This window comes from Anopheles merus, chromosome 2R (genome assembly GCF_017562075.2).
Source record: "Anopheles merus strain MAF chromosome 2R, AmerM5.1, whole genome shotgun sequence".
Classification (NCBI taxonomy): domain Eukaryota; kingdom Metazoa; phylum Arthropoda; class Insecta; order Diptera; family Culicidae; genus Anopheles; species Anopheles merus.
In genome coordinates, this window is record NC_054082.1 from 46,994,577 (window position 1) to 47,019,377 (window position 24,801).

General features: G+C 42.9%; 1 protein-coding gene across 1 annotated transcript; it reads right to left on the reverse strand.

Moving 5' to 3' along the window:
* Positions 1 to 1,570: 1,570 nt before the first annotated feature.
* On the reverse strand, positions 1,571 to 20,575 carry LOC121590893 (alpha-mannosidase 2-like). The gene is made up of 6 exons (XM_041911035.1): positions 20,325 to 20,575; positions 10,415 to 10,709; positions 6,352 to 6,444; positions 6,008 to 6,202; positions 4,904 to 5,015; positions 1,571 to 4,828 (listed from the first exon to the last, which is right to left on the reverse strand). Exons 1-6 carry the CDS (start codon positions 20,573 to 20,575, stop codon positions 1,917 to 1,919), a joined length of 3,858 nt encoding a protein of 1,285 aa, XP_041766969.1. The 3' UTR covers positions 1,571 to 1,916.
* Positions 20,576 to 24,801: the final 4,226 nt, after the last annotated feature.

Below are 24,801 nucleotides of genomic sequence, written 5' to 3' on the forward strand. Positions count from 1 at the left end.
AAAGTAAAAATGTAGACAAAAAGGTGCACGCGAGGTCAACCAATTAATTTTGCTTAAACTTAAAGCTTTACAACAGATTTCTCTAGTTTTTGTCTAACATCGTAAGAAAAGATGGACTTAGCAAGAAGGTGAAAAAAGCGTTAAACAAATAACTATTGTCCTTGAACGGGTGCTAATACTAGAGGCGATTTGTACCGGGTAATGTAAAAAGTGTTCCGGTGTTGAAGAACAGTCATCAGCCGTAGTGAGCTACGATTTGACAACCCTGCACTACGACCCCTCAACGGAACGGAACACTCTTTACCGTTTAATTCACAGTTGGTAGCGGTGTATTAGGCTGTGTGTCCTTGGAATGGAATGAACCGGAGGAAACTCGAACAAGCGTGTGTTGTACATCCCAAAATAATATTTTTCAATCAAGGCAGTTAAAGCGTGTTGTTAATCATTCGCCGGAAAAAGAACGGAACAGTCATGACAAGTATGTGGACGTAACTAGGTAGTAAAATACATAAATATAATCTACAACAGCACCCTCCGGGCCCATTGCATATTTGGGCCATTTTGTTTGTTTGCTATATAATTGTATAAGTTCGTTCCATTCGTTTTTCGCTAAGTCCAGTATGTCTAACAGTACACATCTGCACACACACACACACTCACACGTGTTTTTTCATTTCTTTTACAATACTTTTGTCATGTTCACCTACTTTCTGCACCATGCATTTGCCTCCTGTCACTGCACAATCATTTACTTATTTCTTAAGCTACTGTTTTACACTTCCTAAATTCTTTCCCACGCGCTAGTTGTGTAAGTTATCCCACTTGTCGGTAGTGTTTTTTTATTCACTAAGTGTATTTAGTTGTGTGAGTGTGTCTTTCTCTGTGTGTGTGAACTACCACGTGCTATTAAATTAGTGTTGTGGTTTGCTTTATCATTTTAATAACATGCCTAGTTTTATCTGTGTTTTCTTTAATTGCCCTGCATATCCATCCAACTATCCATCCAACCATCCATCCATCCATCCATTCGCTCATCCGGGATTCAATCCGGGTCCTTGGTTTGGTGTGAACCCTTGTCGATTACACACTATCCTAACGTTAAATTACACTAGCGTCATGTTTTTCTTATGGATGGAAAGTATAGTTCCAGTTTCTCTGTGTGTATGTGTCCAACAGGCGCGTTTGTCTTTTCGCTTGTTAAATGGGGAGTAAAAGGACAGAACGAATGATGATGGTTTCGTTTCGTATGTGCTTGTATGCGTTGCTACATTAGTTTAGTATCCTGCCAACAGGATACGCTTCCGGGTTTGTCCAAACACATACACATGCACACGAACGCACCCGAACAGATCGTTAAAAATATTCCATTAAAATTAACTATTCTCGTAAACTGCATTACGAGTTTGGAAGGGACAAAGAGAGAGAGAGAGAGAGAGAGAGAGAGAGCGAGAGAGAGAGAGAGAGAGAGAGAGAGTGAGAGAAAGAGAGAGAGAGAAGAAAGATTTTGTGTAAAGATGGACAGAGAACGAAGTTAAGAGAGCTTTTTATCCATCCATTGTTGTTTGTGAGATTCCATTCGTTTAGTGATATTTACTGTGGTCATGTGTGGTCTAACGTCTTGGCGCTTGTGTCTGTGGCCAACCGTTTCTCCTAATTGTTGACTAATTGAATACAAACACACACACACACACGCTGAGGAGTTTTCTCTTGTTTTATGTCCTAGAGATGCCCGAAGAGGATTATTTCTTCATCCCTTTCGCCGGCTGCTACCATCTTCCATTTTCCGTTGAGGATACTCTCCCTTTCGACTGTGGAATGCTTGGAATGCGCGCGTCAGCTTTTACGCGATGCTGCCCTTTGGAACTCATCCCCCCTCCTATCTGCGGGAGGGGGGGTTCGTCAGTGCAATGTGGGTTTTACTTTGCAAAGGTCAGATTGTATGTCTTGAGTGCCATCGGCTCGAGATAGATGTCGGTGAAGGAGGCGAGCCGTTCGCCCGGATGCAGCCCGGTCAGTGAGGTCGCCTGGATCGCGTCGATTCGTAACCGCCGGAACAGTTGCAGCTCCCGTGGCTCCGTCGGATGATGCTGATTGATCTCATTATCTCCACCACCTCCTTCTCTTTCTCCACCGCCGCCGCCATCGATGACAGCATTGTTGGCAGGATTGCTAGTGCTGCTGCTACCACTACTACTGCTGCTGCTACTGCCGTTACCGCAGAAGTAACCGATCATCTCCTCGCCGCCTATCCGACAGCTGTACCCTTGCCGCTGCAGTACGAGCAGCGCCGAGCTGGAGGGAAACAGGGGCAGATTGTTTTCGGTGAGCGTGCGCAGATTCAGCACGTGCAGATCGCAAGGAAACTGGACGCGCAGAAGGCGCACCGCTCGGTTCAGCTCGAGCTGATTGCTCTCGTCGTACCGCTCGACGATGAACAGGTTGGCCGGATAGTTGAGCCCGTTCGCTAGCGCATTGGCAAAGATGCTGGGCAGCTGGTACGGGTCGGAGGTAGTGGTGCTGCTTTCCTTCTGCTGGTGCTGCTGTTGCGGCTCCTGTTCCTCCTGCCCATTCGGTGCGGCTGGTTCCACGTTCGGTGGCTGCTGTGCGTCGATCGTTTCTAGCGTCAGCCAAAACCGGTGACGCGTTAGCCGGCTATCGATCACACCTTCGCCCATGCCGCGGTAATCGTCGTACAACGTGCGCCGGTCGAGCATTACCTCCAGCTGGCCCGGCTCGAGGCTTGCCGCACCCTGGGCGTGCGTCGTCAGCAATGTCAGCCGCATCCGATCGTCCTGGATGAAGGCGCCGGACGTGATCGGGAAGTAGTTACCCTCCACCCCGATAGCCGACACCTTGACGCGCTTTTGGTACTGGAAGCCGTTCAGGTCGGAGTAAAACTCCGGGTTTTCGCTAGCGCCATTCTCGATGTCGGTCACGAAGCGCATAAACAGCTCCGTCTCGCGGTTCTTCGGCGGTGCCTCGAAGTCGATATCGTTCTCGATGTAGATCGCGCTATCCAGCACGCTGTTTGAGTTGTAGATGCGCACCGTGTGCGCTAGGAACGGCCCGTAAATGGCGGTCACATCGCTGGCCAGCGGGCCGGACGTGATCAGGATCGTCATGTCGCTGTACTGCTCCAGCACGTCCTTTTCCGAGTTGCGCTGCTCCGGATCGGTCTTGAACAGGTACGCGCCGGAATGGAACTGGGCGCTCTTGTACGCGGCGAACTTGATCGCGCACTGGATCTGCTTGCCCATGTGCTTCTTTGTGACCGATTTGAGGAAGCCGCTCTGCTCGTCGAACAGCAGCCGCATCTTGTAGTTCTCCAGCTGGATGTCGCCCGGCTGCTTGGTGCGCACCTCGAACGCTTTCGTCTTCTCGTCCTGACACTCCGTACAGTACAGCGTGGCCATCTTGCCCTGGTAGCCGTCCTCGTCGTACGCCGCCGTGTAGGTGGTGAGCGAGAGCGGCGCCAGCCGGGCCACAAACATCACCTCGTACTCCTTGTCCGAGGGGACGATCTTGCGCGACGTGTACGACGTCTCAGTAATGTTCCACACCGGGTTGATCTGGATGTCGATCGCTTTGCCAGCCGCGTCCAGTATCTTGACGCGCGGCGTCAGCGTGCGTATCGTGACGACTTCTAGTCGCTCCTGGGCGAGCGCATTGTACACGATAAAGTCCGTGCTGCGGCCCTCCGTCACGATGATGGGCGTTTTGCGCGGCAGCTTGCCAAAGTTGTCCCGCTCGAGCTCGCCGATTAGGAAGCCGTGCTGCTGCTGGTCGTGCGGTTTCCGCTGCACCAGCAGCTCGATCGTTTTCTCCTGCAGCTTCACAGTGTCCTGGATGCTCTCGAACAGGCGCAGCGCGTAGTCGCGCATCACGTTCGCTTTCGAGGTGCCGGTGATGGCGTCATGATGCTGAAACAGCCCCAGATTGCGCCGCGCCAGTATCATCTTTTCGTAGTTCTTTTCGTAAATTTTGAACGCGTTCGAGCTGCCGGTCTGCCGCGCCCGGTTGAACGCGATCGTGAACAGTATCTCAAGGCTGCGCAGGTTGTGCTCGAGCTCGCGGCTCAGTATCTTGTAGTACGGGCGGGTGGTGAAGTAACCGGACCAGTACGCCGGCCGGCCCTCGTTGAAGATGTCTGCGTACACGAAGAAGTCGCCCTTGAGCGTCGGGAACCGATCGTACCGTTCGCGGATCGCGTTAAAATAGTCCACCGGCGTGCCGAAGCTGATCTCAGCGTTGTACTTCGACCGATGCTCGTTGATGTAGTCGATCAGCTTCTTGTAGTTCGTGTACTGCTGCTCCATTTCTTTCTCCTTGTTGTAGCGGAAATCGTCCCCGACCGGGATGAGTGCCACGTTGTGCGGGAACAACGAGGCCGTGCGGGAGTACTGCTCCATCAGCAGGTCCGCCTTGGCTTCGATGTTTTCCGGCGTGATGAACTGCGCCTTGATCGAGTACTCGGTGTACTCGCCCGGGATCTTCCGGAAATCAAAGTTCAGACAGATGAATGGATGCGGACCGCACGAGTGCTTGATCGAATAGATGTCGAACGGCATGTTGTGCGTTAGCATGCTGTGAGCGCGCGCCTGACTGGCGCCACCGTCCGATGGATTTTTCCAGTACGGCGTCCAGAGAAAATCTCCGTACCGGTGGCGGGCAAACCACTGCTTCCAGGCGTAGTGGATGCGCTGAATGATCGTGCCCTTGAAACCGGAAGCAGCAAGCAAATACGGCACCGTACTGCCATGCCCGAACGGATCAATACTCCAGCCCGTCTTGGGCGTTATGTTTAGGTTCGCCTTTACCCACTGGTGTCCTGGAAGTAGGGGAAGTGTATTAGAGCGTTTGAATTCGTAAGCGAATAGCATTTGAGTTTGATGATGCAACTTACCTTCAATTAGCTGATCAACCATTGCGTACAGATGAGCGTTCGCTTCGTCCGTCATCACCCAGCCTCCGGTAGTAATTTCCAATCGGCCAGATTGTACCAATTTCTTTAGTATCTGCAAGTGAAATGACACGTCCGTGTTGTATTGTATGAGTGATTGTAACATAGGGTTTATAAATATGTTTTTTTTTTCTTCCTCGAAGTGGATATGTTTGATAGGCTGCCTACATTTGAGTGATTTCCGTTTAATAATAAAACGATTTTAACCAGTTTGTGCGGAATTATAAATCTTTTTCGCTGCTTTTTCTGTATGAATACTTTACACGGAAAAGCCGCACGAGAATAATATTTAGCTGTAAGCATAAAATTCGGTTCGTTAGCTAGAAATTCCATTTGCCCTTTACATCGCAGCAGTTCTGAAAACATGCTTTGGGTTGGTCTGAGTAAAACAAAATGGTAATGACTGTTAAATTCAAACGCTTGTTCGTCGTTTGGCATAACAACCGATGTGGCTTTATTTAGGTTTTCTAGAATTGTTTTACTACTGCATGGCCGATTAGTCAGTTCTTGTTAGAGGGGAGATAGCATTTCCATTGGCCTGGGAGCCAATATTGCAAAAGCGACTTCGATGGATCTTTTTTTTTATAAAATGACTATTTTAGCACTAGGAGCATTCCTAAACAATCACAGAATCAATCAGATGACAACGAACATCCGCAGAAGGATTTTTGGCTCCATATTAGTGGAAGGACACAAACGCCATTCTCGTTATTAGTGAAGCACATTATACTTTTGACTGAACATTATTTTGTATTTCACAGAAATAGTAAAACATGCTCATACAAATTCAATCTCAATCCAAAGAACGCTATTTTAAATCTATCAAACACGTCTAAACCAATGCAACTTAAAGTTCATTTCAATTACGATGCGATACGAGCAAGTAAATATGTTCTGGTTTTGGTCTACAATCTATTCTCTCCTTTGTTATCAAATTGTGAAATACTATCATAACCACTCTGATAATAACAACAATCCTCAATACAGAGCTGGACCAAAGCCACCAAAAAGAAATTCCCCACCCATGCCACCCACTGCAACACCTACCCGTTGTTTCGTCGGATGGGCCTGATCCCACCACAGCTGCAGGAAGCTGATTTCACTCCAGATGAACGACATGTTGCCGTACTCGGGCATTTTCGTGACGGCCAGGTTCAGAATTTGGCGCGAATCTGACTGGAAGTAGTTGACGAAGGTTTTCAGCCATCCAGGATCATTGTGCGAATGCGGAACCACCACAATCTTTGCGATAAGAAGAAAGAGAGAGAGAGATAGGGAAAATGAAATTCAATGAGGAAAGTGTGAAAATGCTGTTAATCAGGACAAGTTGGATCATTAAATTGTATAAATTATCAGCAACATGTGTTAGATAGAAGTGTCACTCTTCTTACCTTTAGGGGTGGCCTTTTCAGATCCTTTTGCAGCTTTTCATAGCGCGTTTCGAAATCTTTATCCCAGTATTCCTTGGTTTTCATCCATTCCGGCTGTGGAAGAGAGGATTTAAATGAAACATGAAGTTTACAAGCTTATATTGCTTACATTGTAATTTATATTAGCCTATATTTAAAGAGGAAGAATGTATGAGCTACTACTAATTATGTATCCTGTAATCTTCTAACCCTGATTCAAATACATTAACACGCTCTGCATGTCAAATGGCACCGAAACGGTTTCAGAACCACATCTAATTCCCATCAAACGGTTTAAACCGTTGACGAGCCTGCCGACGATTGCAAATTGGCAGTTAAACGGTCGCAAAACGTTTAACCCATTTTACGATCGACTAACGCCGCCTTCTGCTGTCTTCACCACCGCAGTGGGGGTTGGATTCATGATTTACCGATGTAATAACACTTGAGCTGTGCTAGCAATTAGCGAGCAATCGAAATTGGGTGCGCGCTAAGTATCACCGGCATGCCGTGTTCCCTCACTCCGCGTGCTGATCGTGTCATTATTTGGACGCGACCGAACGTGTGCCCATCGTAGTGAGAGCTTCAATCACCGTATACGCAGTGGTGCACGTTTGGCGTGCTCATCTCGATCTCGAATGGAGAACTGTGTGTAGGATGAAGCTTTAGTGTAAAACAAAAACGAAAGACAGAAGCAATTACACGATACAGTACAGCCAGTCAATCAAGGTGGCAAAACGATGTCAGTCATTTGCATTCCAATTCCACTGGTTCGCTGATTTATGTGTCGAGCACCGCAACATAGCTGGTACATTAATAAATAACTAAACGGCAGTGGCGCACATTATCATGATTTGGGAGTGCGAGAAGGAACGAGTCGTCGGGTGAGGCGATTATAGAACTGAGCAAAACCGTAAAACGCGTGCGTAGAGCTGTAAAATGAAATGCAGAACATAATGCTAAACGGCGACATTTGATTGCAGAATATCGCTGCAGTAGGTTTGAGAGATTTTAAAAACATGCTTCATGCGATATTTGACATTTTGATATTTTATTATGTAATTTTATTATAAGTGAATGAAGCTAATTGAACGCCTTCCTTAAAAAAGAGCTAGAGCGTGCACAAAACGAAACTTGAAGTTAATAATTTCTTCTTCTTCTTCTTCTTTTGGCTCAACAACCGTTGCCGGTCAAGGCCTGCCTGTACCACACTACTTGTGGGTTTTGGCTTTCAGTGACTTATTGATCTCCCCATAGAAGGATAGTCAGTCCTACGTATGGCGGCACGGTCCATTTGGGGCTTGAACCCATGACGGGCATGTTGTTAAGTCGTACGAGTTGACGACTGTACTACGAGACCGGCTTAATAATTTAACACGTTTTTATTCGTACGTCACGAATATAGTTGAAAAACACGGGCATCATGTCCGGGTTTAAATTATATGCATTGCAACAGAGTTTAGATAAAAAATTCAATGTAATGATAACAAACTATTTACGTTCCTTGCCTCTACATTAGCAACTGCATATAGATTAACTTACGCCAAACATTGGTCGTGATGATCGATGCTTATTTATTTATTACAGATGTTTCTTCGAACGTTACAGTTTGTTACACTAGCGTGGGAAGCAGTGGCGGATTAAGGGTGTCGGGGGCCCCAGGCGGAAAGACGAGTTGAGGCCCCCTGTAAATGGTAAATGTTCTTGGGGCGGGAGGGGGGTGGGGGTATTAGCGGCACTATACTTGCTGATGGGATATTGAACTTGAACAGTATAGTAAACTTGAAATGCCATCGGGGTCCCCTTCGATCATCAGTCAACAGGTTCTAATTTTTTTTTGCTGACGGGGGGGGGGGGGTGCAAATGATTCGCCAGCCTCGGGGCCCAACGGCCATCCTTCCGGGGGCCCTGGCCGCTAATTCTCTATCCATACGGCATACTATAGAATGGCGATCTACGGGGCCCCAAAATCGACGGGGCCCCAGGCGACCACCTAGTCCGCCTACCGTTAGATCCGCCACTGGTGGGAAGGGAGGTGGTAACATTTCGAAATGTTTGCGTAACGTAATTGATGGATAACGCCTTAGTAACACGCAGCCGGATAGGTCAAATCCTTTCTGAGGGCGACGATTGTAACGAGGTTTGAACCCACGATGGACATGTTATTGAGTTCGTTCGAGTTGATGACTGTACGCACGATAATGATGCCCGCAAAGCATGATATTGGCATGCCTTTTGTAAATGCCTCATGTAGCAGATAGGAAGTTTGTCAAACAAACTTTATTAAAGAAACCATGCATCGATCGGAAATAAATATATTACTATTCTTATGAAAAAGATTATAAGAACAAAACTCATTCTATTGAGCAACTGCACTGTTAAAAGAGTGGTGGTATTGTTTTCATTTGCAATTGTGTATAAAAACTCTCCGAAAAGGTGAATCTTCTTTACAACAAACGCGTGCCCACATATTTCATAATTTGCTCGTCTTCGCCGCAAACCGACTACGATGGTCTTGAACATAACAAAAATAGCTGTATGTACTGTCGTTGTTAGTCCTTAATAAGTAGTACTTTACATTATTCGCACACAGTCAAACCACAAACCAACTCAACGACTACAACGGTTGCGGTCGTGGGAATGTTTAAACCTCGCTCGGCTCGCGGAATCAGGTCGGTGCGTGTCCCTCCGACGGTACGAACTGTGGTCCATTGCTAAAAGCGTAATGTGTTGTCAGTAGAAACTCCTAGCTTACAACATTCTGCCGTGGGTAACAAAAGGGGTAAAAATCAACGCTCGTGACCGGCCGGTCAGAGCGGTCCCGTCGGAATTTCCAAGGTTTCAACGGAATGGTTTGTTCGGTCATCCGTTTAGTAATGGGCGCAATGTTGCGGTCACTAGTTTGCTCGGGCAGTTCGATAAGAGTGCTCAACTGTATTTTCCATACAGCAATGACATTTATTGAAGGGATGCTACATCAATCGCATTCACATCAGCGAGTTATTCCTTTACTGATGTAAGTTATAGGTAGAAATGTGAAGAAAGTAACATTGAGGACTTGTTCTATTTGCACAATATTATGTTTTCTATGTAAAATAGTGCTATATGTGTGTATATTAATCATATATAATTTAAACGCACACTGCTGATTCATATGAAAGGTATGCTTTGAGTGCGCTCATCAGGTAAGAAGATGTAACAAACTTGTTTGTGGTTCTAGATTAATTTAATGAGATGATTCTGTGGCCAACAGTGATTAGTAATTTGGTTTTGCATAATGCCAAACATGCTGAAAGTTTCCAATTGAGACATTTTGTTCATTCTATCCCTTCTTTTCTATCTCTTTAAGTATCCACCCGAGGGTGAATGACAACAATGATCGGAAAACAATTCCCTTACGGAAACTTTCCTTACGGTTTTCTTGGACTTGTTGTGGAAACTAAATCTTGCGTTCACTCCTATTCTACCTCGCTGACAGCCTTAAAACATACCCAAAAACTTGCATTAAAGGCGCGAAAAAAAGGAAGGAGATAACACTCTCAAACCGATCGCTTGTGCACCCTAATCTTTCCAGCATCAAGCGCTCACCCGCTCTAGAATGGATGATTCGTGTGACGCTATCCATACTTCACTCCCAACCGTAGCCACACTTCTTCGGCCTACCCAACCGAATGGAGATAGAGCTATGAATATTATGCGCATACATGAATATTTTCCTCGCACTCACATGCGGCTCATTTTTGTCAGCCACTCAACAATTTGCATACTCAGATAAGTTTGAGCTCGCACGGAGTCGGTGCCTCGAGGCGGAAATGCTAACAAGGCGGACGGCAGAGGGTGTTGAGCGTGCTAATAAGAAATCGAAGTGATTAAAGGACAATTTCCAATCATCTTCCCTTAGCTCTCATCCACACACTTGGGCCCGGTTTGGTGGTGGTGGAGTAAGTTTTACTGCAGAAACGTGAGGGCAAACGTGTACGATTTCGGATTATGTATGAGTCACCCAGATTGTGAGAATCCCCAGCGCTCTTCGGCTTCGACTTACCTGGAAATCGAATTTTCCATACTCGTCCACGGTGGTGATATCGGTGGGTGCCTCCTCCAGCACGCTGCACTCGTCCCATCGACTACCGAACCGGGGCAGGGGGCCACCGGCACTGTCGGTACCATCCTCTGGTGCGATCCCATCGCCATGGCCGTCCCCATTGTCGCCTCGCACGTTATCACCTGTCCGATCGGCGATGTGCTGCTGCTGCTGCCGGCTGATCGAGTTCAGACTGCTCCGCAACCAACTGTGCCACGAGTGATTTGCATTCGGGCCCGTATGCTGTCCGTTAGATCTATTGGTGTTTTTGGGAAAAGAGATGCAAAATAACGGAACACGGTTAGTATGATTCAAACAAGAGAGGGAGAGAGCAAGTATTACAGAAACAGAAACGAAGCAATAACAACAAAAAGGAGGAAATTTTCCAGCATAACCTCGCCCGGAAGCTGCACAAGCCGTGCTGACGGTGATGGTGGGTGCACATGATGTTATTTCATTATTTGTCGTGGTCATTTGTCGAGTGGTCGAGGCTCATGTATGTACGGTGGTAGTACCAAATGCCAATATTCAAATTCATTCTCTTCGGCGTAATTATATGAGTGTGGTGGGGCATCGTCTCTGCTGTACATGGAACTCCAGCAATTCCAGCTTCCCAAGCGAGTGTGTATGCGAGAGACAGAGGAGAAAAGGTCGGGCAAGTAACAAACTTCAAATGATTTGCATATTATTGGCATCTAGTAAAAGGGTGACCCACCCATGCCTGTGACCGAGGGTGTGAAAGAACGAACCAAAGCTCTTCCGAAAACTATTCGCCAGCATTTGGGTACTTTCGAGTGGAGGACGTTCCGGCGTGTGTAGACCACAACACCAGCTCGTACCATTTTGTCGCTTCCGTTGCTGACACAATGGCACCAGACGACCCATCCGATGGCCTGGATCGGGAGGGCCGGTTGTATGCTCTTTTGATTGTTGTATGCCGCCCGTCACAAAAGCCCATTTCTGACTACGGTCTGCTTCCGGGTTAAAATTCATTCCCACACTTGTGCGACCCGTTTGATGGTGCAGAGAGACCAATGGAGGAGAAGTTACACCCCCGAGTTCGTCGTTTCATTAGAACTGTGAGTTTTGTCAACCTTCATCGTACCGGTGTGGCAAGTTGCCGGACGACCCACACGGTCCCATTGCGTCTATCTTCGTAAGTGTGGCACACTGGTGGCACACGTGAAACCACCCACTTTACCCCGGGAAGTGCAATGACTTGTGTGAAATGAGGTATGCTCTCTTTCTCTCTCTCTCTCTCTCTCTCTCTCTCTCTCTCTCTCTCTCTCTCTCTCTCTCTCTCTCTCTCTCTCTCTCTCTCTCTCTCTCTCTCTCTCTCTCTCTGGCATTTGACACTAACCTCAGACGGGGGAGAAACCGGGGTGTGCACACATCATGAATTAATTTCCATTTTCATTCTTAACAAGCGTGCTGTATTTAACTTTTGTTTCCAATGTTCGACACGCAGAAAGGATTTTGTCCCTGTTTGCGAAAGGATACGACGTGTGGTTTGTGTCCCTTGGGTTGTTTGACAGTTTGAAATAATATACTGTCAAACGACCTTGACGACGGACGATGATTTGGGTTGGTTGCTTGGGAGTGTTGACTATAGCGAACAATGTTATGTAGAACTGTCTTGAAATAATGGGAGCACAGGGCAATATGGATAAATTCTTTTGACAATGTTCTGACTAGGTACAGCGGTAGAGCAACTGTGCGAAATATCTGGTCAATCTATCTGCTAGCTCTTATTTATTATTTGTTCCCCATATGATAATTATTTCATCGTTCACGATGCAAACATTTCACAGACGTTGCAAATCATGCTGGATCTGTCATGAAATCCTTAGCTAGACAAAATTGCCTCATTATCCCCTACTTCTTTCGCACTGATACCCACATACACAGACATATGCGCCGGGTAATGTTATTTCTTCATTCGCTTTTTTCTTGTCCAGTTTGAATCTAGTTTAATATCTAGTCCATTTTCTCCATCCTTTCGTTTTCCTAGCTTTTCTATGTGAAAAAGGTGTCATAACTTTCACCGAAAAATTCAAGCCAGGTCAGTTTCTTATTCCGCTCGTTATTCGGCAGTATCAATCCTGTCAACGGTCCGTGCAGAAGAGATACGGAAGAAAAGTGGGGCAAAGGACTGGGACGGAAAAAGACGAGTTCGACATAACTGGCGTTTTGGCAGTGCAGGGAAGATAAAGTAACATAAACTTTACTTGGGAGGACTACGTTGGAGGAAGGGTACATGAAACGAAAGGTAAAGATACGAAAAAAACCCACACTTACACACGCGGGATACAAACGAACGATCCTTTCTGTTCCCCGTTGGATAGTAATTTTTGATGACATTATTTATACTCAATAAGTTTCGTACATTTGGTTTTGGAATGTGTTTTTGTCCTAATTAAAGGTTATTGATATGAGATGCAATTTATACATTATATTGGAGTGAGGTGTCTATGTTTTTACGAAGGTTCTGGAAAGTATAAACTGTTCTAGCTAAAGAACGGGTGCGTTCGTCGATCTTTGCCTACACTGCGCTTTTAGCAATAAGTTGCTATGCGTTCTCTGTTTGTCCACTTTGCTGCAGTAACGCTTGAATTGCTTATGTTGCCCGTTTCGGTTGTTTTTGATAAGTGTGTCACGTCTGTTATTTGTTCAAATGGACGGCCTGAACTCTTCCGGTTGCGGTGCTATGGTATGATCTGATTTGCTGAATGTGTTATAATGAATGTGTAACAAAGGTGTGGTTTGGCTTTCTAAAATGTGTTACAATGTGTCTATAGCTGATAGTGTGTATTATAATAAGTTCTGTATAGCAGATATGCTACACTGCGATTCCCGCAAAAACTTCTGCGATTTTCGCAAAATCTTCTGCGATTCTCGCAAACACTTCTGCGATTTTCACAAAAGTTTTGCGACTTTTGCAAAAAGTTTTGAGATTTTCGCAAAAAGTTTTGCGATTTTTGCAAAAACTTCTGCGATTTTCGCAAAACTTTTTGCGATTTTTGCAAAAACTTCTGCGATTTTCGCAAACACTTCTGCGATTTTTGCAAACACTTCTGCGATTTTCGCAAAAACTTTTGCGATTTTCTCAACAATTTTCGCAATTTTCACAAAAACTTCTGAGATTGTCGCAAACTATTTTACGATTTTCGCAAAAACTTCTGCGATTTTCGCAAAATGTTTTGCGTTTCGCAAAAACTTCTGCGATTTTCATAAAAACTTCTGCGATTTACGCAAAAAATTTCTGCGATTTTGGCAAAACGTGTTGCGATTTTTGCAAAAAGTTTTGCGATTTTGGTAAAACTTCTGCGATTTTCGCATAAAACTTCTGCGATTTTCGCAAAAAACTTCTGCGATTTTCGCAAAAACTTCTGCGATTTTCGCAAAAACTTCTGTGATTTTCGCAAACACTTCTGCGATTTTCGCAAACACTTCTGCGATTTTCGCAAACACTTCTGCGATTTTCGCAAAAACTTCTGCAATTTTCGCAAAAACTTCTACGATTTTCGCAAACACTTCTGCGATTTTCGCAAACACTTCTGCGATTTTCGCAAAAACTTTTGCGATTTTCTCAACAATTTTTGCAATTTTCACAAAAACTTCTGAGATTGTCGCAAACTATTCTACGATTTTCGCAAAAACTTCTGCGATTTTCGCAAAATGTTTTGCGTTTCGCAAAAACTTCTGCAATTTTCATAAAAACTTCTGCGATTTACGCAAAATAATTCTGTGATTTTAGCAAAAAAATTCTGCGATTTTCGCAAACACTTCTGCGATTTTCGCAAAAAGTTGTTGCAATTTTTGCAAAAACTTCTGCAATTTTCACAAAAACTTCTACGATTTTCGCAAAAACTTCTGCGATTTTCGCAAAAACTTCTGCGAGTTTCGTGAAATGTTTTGCGATTTTCGCAAAAACTTCTGCGATTTTCGCAAAAACTTCTGCGATTTTCGCATGATCTTCTGCAATTTTTGCAAAACACTTCTGCGATTTTCGCAAAAAATCTGCGATTTTCTCAAACACTTCAGCGATTTTCGCAAACACTTCTGCGATTTTCGCAAACACTTCTGCGATTTTCGCAAAACTTTTGCGATTTTCGCAAAAACTTTTGCGATTTTTACAAACACATCTGCGATTTTCGCAACAACCTCTGCGATTTGCGCAAAAAGTTTTGCAATTTTCGCAAAAACTTCTGCGATTTTCGCAAAAACTTCTGCGATTTTCGCAAACACTTCTGCGATTTTCGCAAAAACTTCTGCGATTTTCGTAAAAACTTCCGGATTTTCGCAAAAACTTCTGCGATTTTCGCAAAAACTTTTTCGATTTTCGTGAAAAAATCTGCGATTTTCGCAAAAACTTCTGCGGTTTTCGCAAAAAACTTCTACAATTTTCGCAAAAAGTTCTGCGATTTTCGTAAAAACTTCCGGATTTTCGCAATAACTTCTGCGATTTTCGCAAAAACTTTTTCGATTTTCGTGAAAAAATCTGCGATTTTCGCAAAAACTTTTGCGATTTTCGCAAAAACTTCTGCGAGTTTCGCAAAAACTTCTGCGATTTTCGCAAAATACCTCTGCGATTTTCGCAAACACTTCTGCGATTTTCACAAAAAGTTTTTCGACTTTCGCAAAAACTTCTGCGATTTTCGCAAACACTTCTGCGATTTTCGCAAACACTTCTGCGATTTTCGCAAACACTTCTGCGATTTTCGCAAAAACTCCTGCGATTTTCGCCAAAAACTTCTGCGATTTTCGCAAAAAACTTCTGCGATTTCCGCAAACACTTTTGCGATTTTCGCAAAAAGTTTTGCGATTTTCACAAACACTTCTGCAATTTTCGCAAAAACTTCTGCGATTTTCGCAAACACTTCTGCGATTTTCGCAAAAACCTCTATGATTTTCGCAAACACTTCTGCGATTTTCGCAAAAAACTTCTGCGATTTTCGCAAACACTTCTGCAATTGTCGCAAAAAGTTTTGTGATTTTCGCAAAAACTTCTGCGATTTTCGCAACAACCTCTGCGATTTTCGCAAACACTTCTGCGATTTTTGCAAAAAACTTTTGCGATTTTCGCAAATACTTCTGCGATTTTCGCAAACACTTCTGCGATTTTCGCAAAAACTTCTGCGATTTTCGCAAACACTTCTGCAATTTTCGCAAAAACTTCTGCGATTTTCGGAAAAACTTCTGCGATTTTCGCAAAAACTTCTGCGATTTTCGCAAAAAACTTCTGTGATTTTTGCAAACACTTCTGCGATTTTCGCAAACATTTCTGCGATTTTCGCAAACACTTCTGCGATTTTGGCAAAAACTTCTGCGATTTTCGCAAAAACTTCTGCGATTTTCGCAAAAACTTCTGCGATTTTCGCAAAAACTTCTGCAATTTTCGCAAACACTTCTGCGATTTTTCCAAAAACTTCTGCGATTTTCGTAAAAAGTTTAGTGATTTTTGCAAAACGTTTTGCGATTTTCGCAAAAACTTCTGCGATTTTTGCAAACACTTCTGCGATTTTCGCCAAAACTTCCGCGATTGTCGCAAAAACTTCTGCGACTTTCGCTAAAACTTCTACGATTTTCGCAAACTCTTCTGCGATTTTCACCAAAAACTTTTGCGATTTTCGCAAAAACTTCTGCGATTTTCGCAAACACTTCTGCGATTTTCGCAAATACTTCTGCGATTTTTGCAAAAACTTCTGCGATTTTCGCAAACACTTCTGCGATTTTCGCAAAAACTTTTGCGATTTTCGCAAAAAACTTCTGCGATTTTCGCAAAAAGTTTTGCGATTTTCGCAAAAACCTCTGCGATTTTGCAAAAAATTCTGCGATTTTCGCAAACACTTTTGCAATTTTCGCAAAAACTTCTGCAATTTTCGCAAAAAATTCTGCGATTTTCGCAAAAAGTTTTGCGATTTTCGCAAAAAGTTTTGCGATTTTTGCAAAAAGTTTTGCGATTTTCGCAAAAACTGCTGCGATTTTTGCAAACACTTCTGCGATTTTCGCAAAAAGTTTTGCAATTTTTGCAAAAACTTCTGCGATTTTCGCAAAAACTTCTGCGATTTTCGCAAACACTTCTGCGATTTTCGCAAAAACTTCTGCTGTAATGAGCGTTCAGCTGTACCTCAAGTACCGTCGCGGTAGGTCAGTTTTTACTGACATGAGCCGAGGTGGAATAACACTTTTGTTCGAAGCGGACTTTTCAACACTTGATCGTCCAGGCTATCATAGAAACCTTTAGGAGGTTTCCCTTACTGGAAACGTTGGAGTTTAGAAGTCTTACCTTGGGTAGGGGGACATAACTAAACTCTTGAAATAAGTTGGAAGGCGAAGTATTAGGAAGCGTAACGTCCTATCTTGGCAGTCCGAACGAATCTGACCTGCCACGGTCGGATTTGGTTTTATTTATACTCAATAAGTTTCGTACATTTGGTTTTGGAATGTGTTTTTGTCCTAATTAAAGGTTATTGATATGAGATGCAATTTATACATTATATTGGAGTGAGGTGTCTATGTTTTTACGAAGGTTCTGGAAAGTATAAACTGTTCTAGCTAAAGAACGGGTGCGTTCGTCGATCTTTGCCTACACTGCGCTTTTAGCAATAAGTTGCTATGCGTTCTCTGTTTGTCCACTTTGCTGCAGTAACGCTTGAATTGCTTATGTTGCCCGTTTCGGTTGTTTTTGATAAGTGTGTCACGTCTGTTATTTGTTCAAATGGACGGCCTGAACTCTTCCGGTTGCGGTGCTATGGTATGATCTGATTTGCTGAATGTGTTATAATGAATGTGTAACAAAGGTGTGGTTTGGCTTTCTAAAATGTGTTACAATGTGTCTATAGCTGATAGTGTGTATTATAATAAGTTCTGTATAGCAGATATGCTACACTGCGATTCCCGCAAAACTTCTGCGATTTTCGCAAAATCTTCTGCGATTCTCGCAAACACTTCTGCGATTTTCACAAAAAGTTTTGCGACTTTTGCAAAAAGTTTTGAGATTTTCGCAAAAAGTTTTGCGATTTTTGCAAAAACTTCTGCGATTTTCGCAAAACTTTTTGCGATTTTTGCAAAAACTTCTGCGATTTTCGCAAACACTTCTGCGATTTTTGCAAACACTTCTGCGATTTTCGCAAAAACTTTTGCGATTTTCTCAACAATTTTCGCAATTTTCACAAAAACTTCTGAGATTGTCGCAAACTATTTTACGATTTTCGCAAAAACTTCTGCGATTTTTGCAAAATGTTTTGCGTTTCGCAAAAACTTCTGCGATTTTCATAAAAACTTCTGCGATTTACGCAAAAAATTTCTGCGATTTTGGCAAAACGTGTTGCGATTTTTGCAAAAAGTTTTGCGATTTTGGTAAAACTTCTGCGATTTTCGCATAAAACTTCTGCGATTTTCGCAAAAAACTTCTGCGATTTTCGCAAAAACTTCTGCGATTTTCGCAAAAACTTCTGTGATTTTCGCAAACACTTCTGCGATTTTCGCAAACACTTCTGCGATTTTCGCAAACACTTCTGCGATTTTCGCAAAAACTTCTGTGATTTTCGCAAACACTTCTACGATTTTTGCAAACACTTCTGCGATTTTCGCAAACACTTCTGCGATTTTCGCAAAAACTTTTGCGATTTTCTCAACAATTTTTGCAATTTTCACAAAAACTTCTGAGATTGTCGCAAACTATTCTACGATTTTCGCAAAAACTTCTGCGATTTTCGCAAAATGTTTTGCGTTTCGCAAAAACTTCTGCAATTTTCATAAAAACTTCTGCGATTTACGCAAAAATAATTCTGTGATTTTAGCAAAAAAATTCTGCGATTTTCGCAAAAACTTCTGCGATTTTCGCAAAAAGTTGTTGCAATTTTTGCAAAAACTTCTGCAATTTTCACAAAAACTTCTACGATTTTCGCAAACACTTCTGCGATTTTCGCAAAAACTTCTGCGAGTTTCGTGAAATGTTTTGCGATTTTCGCAAAAACTTCTGCGATTTTCGCAAAAACTTCTGCGATTTTCGCATGATCTTCTGCAATTTTTGCAAAACACTTCTGCGATTTTCGCAAAAAATCTGCGATTTTCTCAAACACTTCAGCGATTTTCGCAAACACTTCTGCGATTTTCGCAAACACTTCTGCGATTTTCGCAAAACTTTTGCGATTTTCGCAAAAACTTTTGCGATTTTCACAAACACATCTGCGATTTTCGCAACAACCTCTGCGATTTGCGCAAAAAGTTTTGCAATTTTCGCAAAAACTTCTGCGATTTTCGCAAAAACTTCTGCGATTTTCGCAAAAACTTCTGCGATTTTCGCAAAAACTTCTGCGATTTTCGTAAAAACTTCCGGATTTTCGCAAAACTTCTGCGATTTTCGCAAAAACTTTTTCGATTTTCGTGAAAAAATCTGCGATTTTCGCAAAAACTTCTGCGGTTTTCGCAAAAAACTTCTACAATTATCGCAAAAAGTTCTGCGATTTTCGTAAAAACTTCCGGATTTTCGCAATAACTTCTGCGATTTTCGCAAAAACTTTTTCGATTTTCGTGAAAAAATCTGCGATTTTCGCAAAAACTTTTGCGATTTTCGCAAAAACTTCTGCGAGTTTCGCAAAAACTTCTGCGATTTTCGCAAAATACCTCTGCGATTTTCGCAAACACTTCTGCGATTTTCACAAAAAGTTTTTCGACTTTCGCAAAAACTTCTGCGATTTTCGCAAACACTTCTGCGATTTTCGCAAACACTTCTGCGATTTTCGCATAAACTTCTGCAATTTTTGCAAAAACTTCTACGATTTTCGCAAAACTTTTGCGATTTTCGCAAAAACTTTTTTTCTATTTTCTTGAAATGTTTTGCGATTTTCGCAAAAAGTTTTGCGATTTTCGCAAAAAGTTTTGCGATTTTCGCAAAAACCTCTGCGATTTTCGTAAAACCTTCTACGATTTTCGCAAAAACTTCTGCGATCTTCGCAAAAACTTCTGCGATTTTGTTGGTTTCAGTTGGCTTTCAGTGACTTATTGATTTCCCCCCATAGCAGGATAGTCAGTCCTACGTATGGCGGCACGGTCTATTTGGGGCTTGAACCCATGATGGGTATGTTATTAAGTCGTACGAGTTGACGACTGTACCATGTGAAAATCGCAGAAGTGTTTGCGAAAATCGCAGAAGATTTTGCGACAACCGCAGAAGTTTTTGCGACAATCGCATAAGTTTTTGCGATAATCGCAGAAGTTTTTGCGACAACCGCAGAAGTTTTAGCGAAAATCGCAGAAGTTTTGCAAAAATCGCAAAACTTTTTACGAAAATCGCAGAAGTTTTTGCGAAAATTGATACTGGGCTTATTAATCTCATTTTGCGTCTTCTTGTACACCAGGCACTCTTTTAGTTCATCCCAATGACATTTTACATTGAGCGTATTTAAATGGCGCTGCAGTGCAATCTGAGGACGGATGTTGGAACCTTGGGAACAAAGGGTCTTGCAATAACAATGCAAAGTCCTTCATACACCAAGAAACTAGGAATAGTAGTAGGTCCACCAAGTGCAGAAAGATCGTTTTACTGCGTTAGCTCCAGGTTGTGCTCGTTCTTTTAACTGTTTGCAATTCCCAGTACTATGATTGATCTAGGCGTACTCAATTGTTGTCTAACGTTATAAAATATGTTATGTTTTTTTCTGCGTTATTCTGTTTTTGTATATAAAGTAGTTCATAAGCATTAGACTTTACTCGCAAATATATAGTTCCCTCAAACGTAACGCGTTTTGATTTTGTTACCGTGTACTTCTTTTACCAGTTTACTGTGGAAGATGAGTAAAGTGGCTTCACCACAATCACCCGCACTCATGGAGTGGAAAGAGTCCGGAAAGCACCCATTCCTAACTTTAGCAGTTCTTCGGATGCAATATCCAGGTCATCCACGACTCCTGCTACCTCGACTATTCCACCTAGGTTGTACATCCGATAATGATCGGTAAATTGTGGGTCAGCTGCTATAGCGTTCGGCTGCATTCGGTCGCTAACGGTGATTCGTATCCGGTTAGTGCGAACACGAAATACATTGGTTACCCCAGGATTGCTTTTATGCAGGGATGTTGTGATAGCCACAAGGTTGAGATCGTTATATCCGGGCATCATGAAGACGCGAAAGTCTCCCCCGTAGCAAGAAGGGTGTTCAGGATGTTTTGCCTTGTCAGTCGACATTGGCGTGACTGCAGCAAGAACTTTTTTGCTACTGGCTCCTTCCTCTACTATTGTGGGTGCTTTCCTCTTCTTATGGGATACCGTGCTCAACCCTTCATCAGAGGAAACATTACAATTTTCATATTGGCCATATTGGCCACAATAGTTGGAGGCAAACAGATATCATTGTTTAAAATAGATACCGCGGAGAAAAAAGCAAAGAATGAAAATGAAAAAATGAAATGATAAATAAAGAAAATAAAAACCAAAGTACCAATACATTAATACAATACATTAATATAAGAACTTTTTCATCAACCTAACATCAACACGCATTGATATCTACTCACAGAGGCGGAGACGGTAACGGTCACACTCTACACAGTGGCGGATCTAACGGTAGGCGGACTAGGCGGTCGCCTGGCGCCCCGCCGATTGAGGGGCCCCGTAGATTGCCATTCTATAGTATGCCGTATGGACAGAGTACTTGCGACAAGGGCCTGGATGGCTCTATGCCCCCCCCCCCCCCCACGTCAGCAAAAAATTTAGAAGCTGTGACTGATGATCGAAGGGGACGGCATTTCAAGTTTACTGTTCAATATCCCAACAGCAAGTTTAGTGCCGCTACTCCCCCCCGCCCCAACAACATTTACCATTTACAGGAGGCCTCAACTCGTCTTTCCGCCTAGGGCCCCCGATACCCTTAATCCGCCACTGACTCTACACATTCAGCACAATACACACTTGTCGCACTGCGCACGCTAGGCATGTGGTGCGTTATATGATACACACTCGTTACACACAATTAGGACTTCACACTTACCAGAACACACAGTGATACAACAAAAAGGGCAGTCGGTGTACTTTCGGCTTTGAGCGATTTCGATCTGTTGCTGTCGAGCGATCGTGATAAGCATCCGATCGCATCGACGGTTGGCGACAGCATGACAACATGTATTTAATATTCCTCGGAATTCGGAGCAACATTGTTTATCTTGATTTCAATTCCGGACAGCCGGGCTGCTGCTACTCTGGGTACGTGGATATTGATTTGCTCTAGGATACGCGGTGCGTCTATCGTTCGGGTCAGAACTCCTGCTACGAACAGAGCCTGAGCATTTTTCCTGTGGTTGCTTAACGTTTCAAGACATAGTAGTAGACAACGCGATTCGTAGGGTGGCAACTGAGGGCGTTCATTCCAGGGCCTATAATTATTGACAAATTAACACGGTTATGATGATTTCTAATGATTGAAAACCATCAAATACAATGTTTAAAGCCCACATTTCGAAGATCCATGCAATGGTCTTTTTTATGTTGTTTTTTTTTTTATTTGTTTTCATATGCTATTATGTTTATGCTTCAGTTCCACGCATTCTAGATTGATCCTAAGAAAACTTGAAATTTTATGACCTCCTCGCTTTGGGCTGGTAACTGAAAAGATTCATTACCTGGTGCATATGCACGCTTTCGTCCTGCATGCATTTTTTCTCCTACTTTCTTTCGGATGCAATATCGGATGTACCCCTTCCAAAAATATTTTTATTACCCTACGCTTCGTCCGTGTTCATTACGCTTATCGATGAACTCAAGAAACGGGCCGTTCCCAAAATATATGTTTATTTAGGCCAGCGATCTTGTTCTCATACGACAAATAAAAAAGTTTAAATTTCATCTCAAAAATAGCCGTTTCAAATGAGACATTTCGTTAAAATTTAAAATCGCCTCAAACCAACCCGTTGCTGCCCCAACACCATGGGTTTCACAATATTTAGTTTCTTATACTAGGGAAAGAGGGAAACATAAATAAATAACAAACTTACACAGGAAGGACGATCTAGGAGTTGTTAAACAGACGGATACGGAATGTTGATAACGGTAATAATGGAAATCGAAAAGCCTATGATTAATGTTGAAAGCCAGGGATCGTTTTGAGCGAAAACCGAACGGTGTGGAGGGATGAAAATCGGAGGTCTATCACGTAAACGACGCGATGGAACATAAAGCGGAAGGGAAGAAAGGAGAGAGGGAACGTCAAGCTTATGAGAAAGCAGACTGGAAATGAAGTAGGACTGCGTATTTGAATGGCGAGATTTAATATCTGTTAGGCCCAATAGTCTGCAGCGTAGAGGATAGGAGGGTACAGGAGTGCTATAACCGCGCAGAAATCTACGCGCTGCAACCCGTGTGAATTTCCTCTGTAGCCCCTCTCTAATCTCTGCATAGCAATGCTTCCAGCAGTAGTCCACACTACACAGGCGTAGTCCAATACCGAACGAACCCAGCAACCGTCTCGAAAATAAGCTTTCGTAAGAATTTAACATTTAATTAGAGCAACAGAAACAGTGTATCCAGGCACATGATAATTATCTATGATTTACGTGAAAAAAGTAATCATATTAATCTAATTTAATTTTTTAATGTTAAAGTTTGTAAAATGTATCACTTGGGGCAAAATGGTCGTTCCAGCTTGGAGCAAAATGGTCTTTATGTTTTGACAGGAGCAACATGATGAGGCTTTGGTATAAGCTAGGGTCGCTACAATACACTAGCTTTACATAAATAAAACTGTACTGTATATGTACTATATCGCCAGGAAAAATTACTAACAACACGTGAATTATTGAAATATGCCAGCATTTGACTAAATTATTCAACTTCTTCTATTTGGCATAACGTCCTACGCGGACATGCCGGCCTTTGAGACTTAATTCAAGTAGCCGAATAGTCAACCTTTGCTACGGGGGGACGGTCCATTCTGAGCTTGAACCCATTATAGGCATGTTATTGAGTCGTTGGAGTTGACGACTGTACCACGGGACCGCCCCAACAAATCACTTAAATACTTAAATTCAACAAAACACTTAAACACTAAACTTAAATTTCTACTTTCACAATTCTACCGCGATGCAAGAGCTTAAGCCCAAGCCTGAAGTTCAATGTTGTGGTCCATTTTGTCCCTTTGTTTTGATGTGTTTTGACATTTTGTGTAAGACAATTTTGCCCCATAGCAAGACTATTTTACCCCACACAATACATTTTCACGACTTTTAACATTGATTTTTAAAATCCATTTTAAACGTATATATTTGTTATTAATGGGTCATCTTATGCGTCAGATTGATGTTAAAATAACAATGAAAAGTGGTTTAATCAATAAGATACAGATCAACATCCTATACCGGTCCATTTTGCTCCGCTTTCCCCTACTTCGGTTGAATGCAAGAGGAAAACTACACCCAAACCCTATTGTCAGTATGACCGTAGTCCTGTCGACCCAGGAGGACACTGACTCTCAAAATTTAGTGTCCGGACGTAAATATAAGTAAAAAACAAAAAAAGGTGTAGTGTGCGTGTTAATATGAAGATTATAAATGAAATTTTAAGGCTGTCCTGAGTATAAACCAAAACGTCCGTAATTTGAAACATACACTCGAAACTGTCCAGAATATGAATCAAACTATTGTTGCCGTCATTTTTTTTTCTTAATTGTAGAAGCCAAGATCATAAAGCCAAGATCATACAACATATCCTACACGGTTAATGATTTCTTTCGATATAAGCAATGTTTCAATAGTCTTTTTTTTGTTAAAATATCATTTAATGTATTTTTTCCGCTTCCAATCATTCATCCCCATGCCGGTTTGTTTTCCATTAACTCTCTATTATTAGTGGTATTCACATTCGTTTCTCGCTTAATTTGGTTTGTTAGCTTAAACTCCAACCCACCCAACTACTACTACCACCCATGCGGGAAGTCACATCGATCCCACCTTTTCCACATTGCCCTTGTCGGCGCAAAGTGGATGGAAGGAAAAAGATCAAGCGAACAACACGCGACTCCTCGATCATAAACCCTTGCCACACACGCTGTGGTCATTCGTCGCTTCCTCTTCTTAGTGACGATAACCGGGTGACTAAAAGATATCGCAGAGAATGTAACTACCAATCGCACCATGGGCGTTGGAACTGATAATTCCCATCCCAATCCCAAAGCGGATGCAGATGCACTTTCCCTCACATTTTTTTTTATACCCATCAACTACTGCATATTGCAGGGCTACCACTACTACACTGCTGCTGCTGTTGCTGCCAGCTAAGCTTTCTTTATTACATACCGTCAGCGTATTCCCTCGTTCGAACGGGAGGTGGTGGAAATCATTAGTGTATTGTTCTGA

What these genes read in the sequence shown, in the direction of transcription:
- LOC121590893 (XM_041911035.1), bottom strand. Translation starts at nt 20,575, where the DNA reads ATGCCCGGATATAACGATCTCAACCTTGTGGCTATCACAACATCCCTG. An exon ending in ATGGAAAATTCGATTTCCAG is followed by an intron (nt 6,445 to 10,414) that starts GTAAGTCGAAGC and finishes TCTCTTCCACAG; the next exon opens with CCGGAATGGATGAAAACCAA. An exon ending in GGTTGATCAGCTAATTGAAG is followed by an intron (nt 4,829 to 4,903) that starts GTAAGTTGCATC and finishes CCCTACTTCCAG; the next exon opens with GACACCAGTGGGTAAAGGCG.